Below are 10,094 nucleotides of genomic sequence, written 5' to 3'. Positions count from 1 at the left end.
TTTTCAAACTAATTATGTCAACTGACCTTAACAGCTCTGCAGCTAATTCTAAACAGTGACACCATGTGGTTGGTGCAGGAACTGTAATAGTATTTAATCAGCCTGCTTATTAGAAGTTTCAACCACATTCTGCATTTATTAGGGCCTTCAGGATTTCTTCAGAAACTGTTTTGTCAATTATAAACAAAAAGACAGGACTCTTTATTCAGTTCTTTATTGAATGTTTAAATAAACAATACACAGATGAAAAGGAATAATCCCACCTGAATGAATTCTTCACTGCTTCCCATTTATATCTTTAAACATCTGAAAGAAAATGACCACGAAATTATATTTACAAACTATGTACATTATTCACAGTGTCCATGTACTCTGCCGTACACATGGCTTATTAAACATGTTTGCTTGGACTGGATCTTTGTCCTGAACTGATGGGAATCCAGTGGCCATAGGGCTTCCGACTTTCAACGCTGTCGACCCTGGGCGTTACCTTTGCAGGAGGCGGAGCCACCACGGTTGGTTTGGCCACAGAATTCTGTAGAGAGAACAAGGCTCTCGTCAAAATCGGTTTTGATGGCATTAGGCTGTCAAGTGTACATCTTTCAGTCACCTACTTACATTAACACTGAAAGCTATTTTCCGTTCGATCCTCGGGCTGGACACACCAGGCTCTGCCTCGTCCTAATTCAAGGAGAGAAAACATGAAAAGTTAATCATGAGCAACAAATCGCAGTTCAACCTACAGTCCATGGACTCGGGTCTAAGGCGGATAAGATATCACTAATTTGTATATATGGCACTTTCAAACTGCAGCTTTCATGCAGCCCTTTCATTACTAAAAAAAATAAAAATCTGAAGGATAAACATTGAAGCTGTTATAAACATTTACTAATTAGTTTTAACTGGAAGACTGATGGATCAATGATGAAGACGCAGGTTCCCCCAGCCCCTCAGCACACATCTTGTGTACCAACTTATCTTTAGGATACGCAGAAGTTCTCTTGACACATGTCTGTTCTCCTTCAGCGAGTGGAAGATTCTGCTATAACAATAACCCATTTCATCTGAAAGCATAAATACATTGTAATGGCACAGAACTAACACCTAACTACAATAACGGATTTCTCTGACAAATATGGATTTATATTTTCTTATTCCATGTAGTAAGTAAGCATTTAAACATCCAAGTCAGATAACATGTCAACGCAAACAAATATGGTCGTCACCCAAGTCACATGACAGCCTTTTTATCCCAGGTGCCGATGAGTGAAGGAGACCACTGTCATGTAATCTATGAAGACAGGAATAAATACAGAGAGCATGTGTGTTCCCTCATGGGTCAGAAGATTTACAAGACAGGAAATGTTACAAAAAAAAAAAAAAGTAGATCAAGAGCAGGTAAGGAGTCAGCTTCAATAAAAACTGACCAGCAGCAAATTTAAAGAACTGAATGTTCTTTTAACAACAAATCTGTTACCTTAATAAAACATTTTCCAGGCCAATAGTACTGTACCGTAATGGAAAGGAAACTGCTTTCCCAACCTTTCAATGCCTGGAGAGTCGTTTCCTTTTAATGCCCTTTACTTTTGCAGACCACTCACCTCCACCTGAGTCTTTTGGGGCCCTTGCCTCACCCTGGTGAGAGGCTCCGGTGAGTGACGTCTGGCCTCTGGCTGCTCAGACAGGATGGGCTTCACACTTTCAGGAAGGTCCAGCTTCTCCACTCCCAGCATCCTCATTGCATTGGCCTTGGCAACTTCAAGGAGTTCCCTTTTGTCTGGAAAAGAAAACGATTTGATTAATTAATCAATCCCTTTTTCCTTCCATCATATTTTAGTCAATAAAAACAGCTTTACTCACCATGCACGCTTAGACTGACAGAGCGTCCTGATGACCTGGATCGTGAGCGCCCCCTGTAGGGCCTGGAAGGGGAACGAGAAAACCTGCATCTCAGCTGACTCACGGGCCTCCTGTATCTGCTCCAGCGGGCCGGAGACCAGGAGCGGGACCTGGACCTGTAGCTCCGGCGATAGCGGTAATATCTGTCTGCTGAGGGGGACCGTGTGTAGGAGCGGGAGTGCGCCCTGTAGCGGCGTGGAGGGGATCGGCTGTAGGAGCGGGAGCGTCCTCTATAGCGGCGGGCTGGAGATCGACTGTAGGATCGGGAGCGCGCCCTGTAGCGCCTGGGTGGGGAACGGCGGTATCGGTCGCCGCCATAACTGCGGTGGTCATCACACCGGCAGCGGGAGGAGTGCCGGTGGCAACGAGGGTGGGAGCGGGACCTGGAACGCGACCTGGAGCGAGAAGATGACCTGCTCCTGGAAGAAGATGAGGAGGATGAGGATGATGACCTGTAACGACCCCGGCGACCTTTGCGCGCCCTGTAGCCGGAACCGGTGGATCGGCTGCTGGCGGAGCTGCTGACAGAGCGGGATCGGGAGCGAGATGATCCGGGGCTTTTCTGGTCGAAGATCACATGGAGGCCGTCGCTCTGGCGAGCCTGAGCCATGTCCGAGTGAGAGTTAACCTGTGTAGCCATCGTTCTGAGATTCTGCCAAAGGCTGCAAAAAGGGGTGGGGGGTGGGAGATATATTTTAAGTGTTTAACTCCCAACTAAAAACAAAAGATGCCTACTTAACTGAAATGACTGAAAGTTACGTAAACGTTACTCAATGCTGCACCCTAGCGATAGAAATGGCGTTGCGTAACTGCAATGGCCTAACTAGAACCATGGAAATTTCCAGAAGTTAGCATAGCAAGCTAGCAGATCGACTGAATATCTTGAGGAAGTCGTTTAAAGTCACGTTTGATTACTTTCAGGCTAGATATACGTACAAATTAAACAACAATCAAGTGCGTTTAAATATGGTTCATTTACAAATAATAAAGCGTATAAAAAATGTTAGGATAGTCGATGTAGTCTTACCAGTTTACGTTAGCTACGAAATCTCTTTCTCAAATCGTCGACAAAAAATGCCAGCTACGAAGAAAAGCACCTCAAAAAGTGTTTAAACGAAGCAACAATGTACTTTCAAAAGCGAAATATCTATGAAATATTGGATTAAAGCCAAATATTTCGAAAACAAGCGCAACACTTCTTTCTCGACGTTGAGCCTCCGACCGTCGTCACTGGAATGATGGAGAAACTGCAGCAGACAGCAACTATACCAGGGTTCTGGAATTTTCCATTCGTGAGCGTATTCAAGCGATTCGATTTTTCCAACCGGTTCATTCGTAAGAGTCTTTTCAGTTCAACTTAAGTGATTTTCTAGATATATCACAGCTTCGTCTTGAACAATGTATTTCATAATAATATGATAAAAACAAATTTGGGCGACACGTGTCCATAAAACACCATCAGGCTACGGTGAAATAACAAAAAAAAAATTCAGCGTCTGATCCGTCCAAAATGTTCGAATCAGTTCCAGTAGCCCCTCTGGAAAATAGTCGAGCAGGTTGTTTTAAATAATTTTTGATGAAATAAAGAAATAACATTAAAAGTGGTGTTGTAGCTACAATTTAATAACACGAAATACTGAAATAATCCAACGTATATAACAATATACAGTAAGACAAATGATGCATTACAAGTCTGTTAGTGCTTTTGCTATAATCCGTTTTAAGGAAAGATTTATATATATATATATATATAAAAAACATCTTTAATTTATCTCGTCTCGCATCTGTCTTGTGACAAAAAAATTAAATGATTAAAGGTTTTATTCTTCATCTGAAAATTACAGATCTATACAGTCTCTGTAAATAACGCCCTATCTATTTCTATGTGGTTCTTCAATTTGCATTTCTGCATTTTGTAAACCTTCAAGAAAAAGATACCAAATGGAGTTTCTATTTATAGTTTTATCGATCGCCTTTTTATGTGTATAGAGATAATGGATTTTTATGACAACACTGTAAGGTTATTCCTATACTTATATGTTGGATGTTTAGATTTCGATCTCGTTGTCCTTTCGCCCATTATGTCCATGCTCCCCTCCCTTGTTGCAGACGTTGCAGGGGATCTCGCGACATTTTATGTAACGGCTCATGTTTACTACACATAGATTTAAAATAATAGACGCCGCAGCAATGTTTTCAGATTTACGCCAACGCTGTCGCCATTTTGTAGGAGGCATTTTTTTTTAAACTGAAAAACTATGAAACAGTTTCTAGTGATTATGTAAACTTTACAACTATAAGGTCTGTGCTGTGTTTTTCATGTAGGGACATGTATCTGTAATATATGGAAAAAATTAACAACACGTGTTACTGATTGTGACATTTCCGCCCTCAAAACACTAGAGGAATTTATATATATCTTTATGTTAGGTTTATATTGGTGTTCAAATACAGATATTTATACAAAATCATGATATTTTTAAAAGTGCAGATCAATGTAATTTTAACAATAATTAAATTCAGAGAGAAAAAAATTAGTTGTCATGCCCCCCTTTTAATATTTTTTTTTCATATGACAGATAAACTATTTTAGTTTTTCCTCCTTTTTACGTTTTTTTGTTTGCTTTTGTCTTAGATTTAAAATGTGACATAGAATGATTGTTCAATCATTTACATTTTTTGAGTTGATGTTTTAATTAAGTATATTTTCTCTTTGGCTTCGTTGACAGCTATGTCCACTACTGTAATCTGTTTTTGTTTCCTCTTCAAATACAGCACCGACACACCATCCATGTGTATCAGAATATAGCAATTGTGATAACAATTGAATAAATTTGATTGTATGATCTGGTTGAATTGTAAGGTACAGGGGAATTGACTCTATATAATTAAACTGAATTGGCTGGAATTATTAAATATAATAATTCTGAGATTAAATTCAGAATTCTGAATTTTTCCCATATTAAACTGGGATCAAATTTAAAAATCAGTCAACTTTTTTTTTTTCGTGTCCCTAATCCTTTTCCGTAGATTTATACTGTCACACTAATATCAACTTTTATATAGCATGTGGGGAAATAGTTGCTAAGAAGCAATTGCCACTCAAAAGATGGCGGAAGAACCGCGTAACGACCCAAGGCAGCTTCTGCACCTATAGATCTATGTTTACTTTGCAGCTTCCTGACTCCACTGACTTTATAAAAACGTCCACTTTGCAGCCCTTCCAACGTATTCCGCCAGCCTGAAACTTTCAATCAGGTCACAAACTGCTCCAAGATGGACGTCCTCACTGTGCTGCCCTCAGCTTTTGGATATGTAATATTAACCTACCTGTACAGCTGGATTATGCTCGGTTATCTGGCTGTTAAGGTTGGCTCTGCCAGGAAGAAATACAACGTAAAGGTACATCAATTGAGAGATTTTACTAATTAAAAATGCTCATAATAACTTCATCAGGCGCTGAGAAGTTTGTCTGAATGCATTTTAATGTAATTTAATATTTCTTTGGCAGTATCCCACAATGTACAGCGACAAGGAGAATGTGTTCAACTGCATCCAGAGGGCCCACCAGAACACATTGGAGGTGTACCCCCAGTGGCTCGTTTTCCAAACAATAGCTGCCCTTGTTTATCCGGTATTTATCTTTTATTATTTTCCTGCAAAGATCCTGCGACATTTGACATAAATCTTTTCAGATGCAGAAAATAGATAGTCACTGTGACTTTGCATATTTCACTCTGCTGTTTCCTATTACCAGCTGTCTGCATCTGTGCTGGGGGCCATTTGGGTGACCAGCAGGTTTTCTTATGCCTGGGGCTACTACACAGGAGGTAAGACCCCTAATAATAATAATGATTATTTATTTGTAAGGGGAACTCTAAATGATATCTCTGCACCTAGGTGAAAGTTCGGCCACTGATTTTTTTTTTTTTTTTTTTTTTTTGCTCCTCACCTAGTTTTGTTTAATTATTTACTTGAGATAACTTCTAGGGAAAAGGTTATTTATGGAAGAAATCAGGCTGAGCGTTAAAGATTTGTGACATACGACAGAGTATTAGGGACAGACTAGATATTTTTGCTCTTCTATTACGAGAAAAAAGTCGTAAAGTCATATTACAAGAATGAAGTCATGATACTGCAACCCTTTTCAGAAAGAACGCTTCAAGCTCCAACCAGCTTCACCAAATGGCAATTTCAATCCACTTTGACCTACTGCCCAATTTGATGCTGGTTCACTAAAATATTTCCTTATTTGTCAAACCAGAGCCAAAGTATAACTTCACATGATGCTCAACATTCCTCAGTTTAGGAAAGAAAGTGCTTCTTTAAGGAGTTGTCATAAAATTCAACTTATTTCTCGTAATTTTTAGACTTTATTCTCTTAAAATTACGACTTTATTCTCGTTATTTTATGACTATTGTCGTTGTGACTTTTTTCTCATAATATTAGGACTGTATTCTCGTAACTTTACGACTTTATTCTCGTAATGTTACAAGTTTATTCTCGAAATTTTACGACTTTATTCTCGAAATTTTGCGACTTTATTCTTGTAATGTTACGCCTTTATTCTCGTAATGTTACGCCTTTATTCTCTTAATTTTACAGCTTTATTCTCTTAATTTTACAGCTTTATTTTAAAAATTTAATGAATTCATTCTCGTAATGTTACGACTTTGTTCTCGTAATGTTACGACTTTGTTCTCGTAATGTTACGACTTTGTTCTCGTAATGTTACGACTTTGTTCTCGTAATGTTACGACTTCGTTCTCGTAATTTTATGACTTTGTTCTCGTAATGTTACGCCTTTATTCTCGTAATTTTACAGCTTTGTTCTCGTAATGTTACGACTTTATTTTCTGTGATTTTACGGATTTATACTCGTAATGTTACGACTTTATTACGACATTATTCTCGTAATGTTGCGACTTTATTCTTGAAACAGAAGAAAAAAAATATCTCTAGCCTAGCCCTAATACTCAGCCGTAATTTTTAGCGTCTATTGTTGCTCTGACATGTTTTTGTTTTGTTTTTCTTTATTCCCAGATCCAGCCAAGAGGATGAACGGTGCCTACGGCTACATTGGATACTTTGGGGTCATTCTTCTGTCTATATCTATTGCTTTGCAACTGCTTGGACTTTTCTAAGAGGCTTTATTTTTTTTCCGGTGTTTGCCCATTTAGTTGAAGCTGAGCTAATTGCTGGCACGAATCAATTTTTTGAAGTGCTTGAAAAATAAAGTCTCTGTACTTAACAACTACTTTCTATATATTTTTGTAGACCACTATTTAGAAATCACAGTTCATATGTGTTTTTGTTTGTTTTTTTAAATGTAACCAAATTTTGTCAAAGAAATAGATGATGATGATGAAGATGATGATGATAGAAGTGAATTTTTTCAGAGTACTGATGTGATGAATGGGCCAAGCAGTGGAGGGTAGGAGGCTCCATGTGACTTCCACATGATTTCCCTGTAAATCCATTAGTGAGGGCATAGCACAAATTTTAACCAGCATATGTTCTGTTGCCTCGAGTGCTAATATTAAAACATGAAAATGATTTTTTTCTTTTGTCATTGTTTTTCAGTAAAATCCTTGTACGGTATTTCAATTGATGTACCATTTAATTAATAAAATTACAATCATAGAGAATAAAAACTTTTCTGATCTGCTTCATTATTCACATTTTCTAATGTTCTTTTACATGGCAGGTTTAAATTGCGGTAAATATTAACTAACTTTAGATGAACCTATTTAAGCCTCTGTTCTAAAGGGGACAAAGCTCCTTATGTTTTTATACTTTTCCATTTTACTTACTAAAGTAATGACCTCTAACTTAGTTAATAAAGTAAGTGAATGTTAATACAGTAATGTTACAAACAACGTTTTTGGGGGGGGTTTGTAGGTGCCTTAGATTAAAGGAACTTTGTGACCTAAAGAGTTGACAGATATGAGTTATTTTTAATGATCACTCAGGCCAATATACAGTGATTGTCACTATTAATGCTAGGGCTGGGCTCCCCTCTTGAAATACAGACTATATAAGTTGAATGTATCGCTTTATGGCCACAGGCTCTGATATAGTCATGGGGCTAAGGCTTTTGCTCTACTGTTTTTCCACCTATCAACTACTGGTCATGGCTAAGGAAAGGAAAAAGTTTAAACCTTCTGAGGCAAAAAGGAGAAAACGTGTAAGGGATCGTATGCGAGGAAAAACGAGTCGACCTTGGAAAGGAGTTTGTTCGTTGGCAAAGGTTGAAAGAAGAGGCTAAGGACCCCCAAACTGATGGCAAGATAGAGCAGGGACCCCCTAATTATGTATATGGTATATATAATTAATTATATATATTTGTATATATAATTGTATATATAATCTACAATTTTATATATGATTACCTCCATGGACCCCCTAGGGGTCGCAGACCCCCTGTTGAAAACCACTGCTCTATGAGAACACACAGGTGCAAACGCAATTATCTATTTGCACAATTGGATTATATTGAATTTCACACCTATAAGTTAAATAGCCTCTCAGTTTCAGTTCCATTTTCTTTTACTCTTTTTTTTTACATTGTTTGCATACATGAAACATTTTGAAAGTGAAAAACAATCTTTATGTAAAATTTGTTTGTTCATTTCATCTTTTGTATGTGAAACTTAAACATTCTGGAAAAGTTGGATTAAACAGAGTTAGAAAAGTTGCAAAAGAAACAAACAAAACACTCCTACTGTACAATTGAACGTCTTTACTTTTAGAAAAGTCTAACTTTCCGTATGACACCTGAAGGTAACATAATGAACAAACTGCAGCACTGTGCTTCTGCAGCATTTTTGAAGGTTTTCATTAAAAATGCAAACAATAACAAAAAAACTGATAGGTTATCCTCTGAAAATATAAATTTTTTCTTTTTAAAACCCACTGTTAGTAGTACAGATGCAGCGATCCAGTTTTTCCGATCCAATAGCAATACCTGGGCGGAGCTTATTGGCTGATACCGACCTGATCCAATAGTTGAATGGGTGAACCATAAACACATTATATTACTTTCATGCAATTCTAAACAATAAACTTTATGTATTTGAAATAAATATACTCATTAGCATTGTTTTTAGGTACATATGTTTAATTGATACTAAACCTGATGATTATTCAATTATTATTGATTGATTATTTGAAATAAATAAGCTTTAAATGAATATAGGTAATGTAAGGGTTATTTAAAAGCTATGTGTTTAAAAAATAGTAAAAGTAAATGGGAATTTGATACGTAATAAATCTATATAAATCGTCAAAGTTTGTTGAAATATTTCTGTGTGTAGTTTTAATGGAATAAAAACCAATTTAAGTGTAAATTGATAACGTGGAGGAAGATTTATTAATTCCTCGTTTTAGCCTCTGTTCATAAAGAGTCTCTTTTAGAGTTATTATCAAGCATGTTGTTTTTGTAGTTTTCGCTCAGTATTGTGAATCACCATCGACGCTGCTATGAAATATCCTCATGAGGGACAGTTTCAAATAAACTGTGAAGTCACAGCCACAGAAGCAGTTCTTATGTAAGTTAATTTTTTTAATGCTTCTCCAGAAAGAAAGTGATCTGTCACAGCAATTATATTGTCATAATTGTTGAATTATCAGGTACCTCTAGCCCCCTGTTGTCATGGATGAGTGGTAGCTTCATCTTGCAGTCTCTCTCATTTGGAGCCAATTGTTGAATATGAAACCCTTGTTTAATGCAAACTGCAGCAATGGTTGTAACTTTATTGGGTTGGTAACTCTTGACACCTTAATTCCATTTTCTAAACCTAAGGCAAGTGAATGCAGCACATCTACCAGACAGTTACTTTATTGTTTGAACTCTACATTTTCCTGCTCAGCTTGTTTAGATTAAATGCAGTTTCTAATTCTCTAAGTGAGGGGAGACAGCTCCCGCGATGGATGGACAGACAGTTATGTATGTATTTAGATGGATTCTCAAAAAAGCTTCCTGTTCTTTTATTTTCCCTGCAGTTCAGATGTATTTCATGGTCTTCTTGTCACCCAGCTTTAGTGCAAATGTGAGGGGACATAAACTTTAAGCAAAATATTAACTCCAAAAGACTTTCCCAGTTGTTGCTACAATATTACTTCTTAAGTCTTCCCTGTGTTTGCTGAGGACCATCTGTTTAAATATCTGGTTGAATGTCTGTTTACGGTGAAT

At 37.3% G+C, this 10,094-nt stretch overlaps 2 protein-coding genes across 5 annotated transcripts; one reads left to right on the top strand and one right to left on the bottom strand.

Annotated features, from left to right (window-relative positions):
- Window positions 1-198: 198 nt before the first annotated feature.
- Window positions 199-3,154, bottom strand: LOC107096422 (arginine/serine-rich protein 1-like). Of its 4 annotated transcripts, XR_001481798.1 has the most exons (6): window positions 2,927-3,154; window positions 1,861-2,561; window positions 1,602-1,777; window positions 1,227-1,291; window positions 619-1,064; window positions 349-535 (listed from the first exon to the last, which is right to left on the bottom strand). XR_001481798.1 is itself a non-coding variant. In XM_015393068.1 (5 exons), exons 2-5 carry the CDS (start codon window positions 2,537-2,539, stop codon window positions 392-394), a joined length of 1,062 nt encoding a protein of 353 aa, XP_015248554.1. In that variant the 5' UTR covers window positions 2,540-2,561; window positions 2,927-3,154; the 3' UTR covers window positions 199-391. The 4 variants fall into 4 exon arrangements, 1 of the variants encoding a protein (XP_015248554.1); XM_015393068.1 differs by lacking the exon at window positions 1,227-1,291 and having other exon boundaries at window positions 199-535; window positions 619-681; XR_001481796.1 differs by having other exon boundaries at window positions 1,227-1,777.
- Window positions 3,155-5,056: 1,902 nt separating this feature from the next.
- Window positions 5,057-7,551, top strand: LOC107096417 (microsomal glutathione S-transferase 3-like). The gene is made up of 4 exons (XM_015393058.1): window positions 5,057-5,301; window positions 5,411-5,533; window positions 5,657-5,729; window positions 6,944-7,551. Exons 1-4 carry the CDS (start codon window positions 5,176-5,178, stop codon window positions 7,042-7,044), a joined length of 423 nt encoding a protein of 140 aa, XP_015248544.1. The 5' UTR covers window positions 5,057-5,175; the 3' UTR covers window positions 7,045-7,551.
- Window positions 7,552-10,094: the final 2,543 nt, after the last annotated feature.

The sequence above is a fragment of the Cyprinodon variegatus genome, unplaced genomic scaffold (genome assembly GCF_000732505.1).
Source record: "Cyprinodon variegatus isolate N-32 unplaced genomic scaffold, C_variegatus-1.0 Scaffold623, whole genome shotgun sequence".
NCBI classification, from domain to species: Eukaryota; Metazoa; Chordata; class Actinopteri; order Cyprinodontiformes; family Cyprinodontidae; genus Cyprinodon; species Cyprinodon variegatus.
Note: the sequence above shows the minus strand (reverse complement) of the source record. Positions and strands in the feature narration are given on the sequence as shown.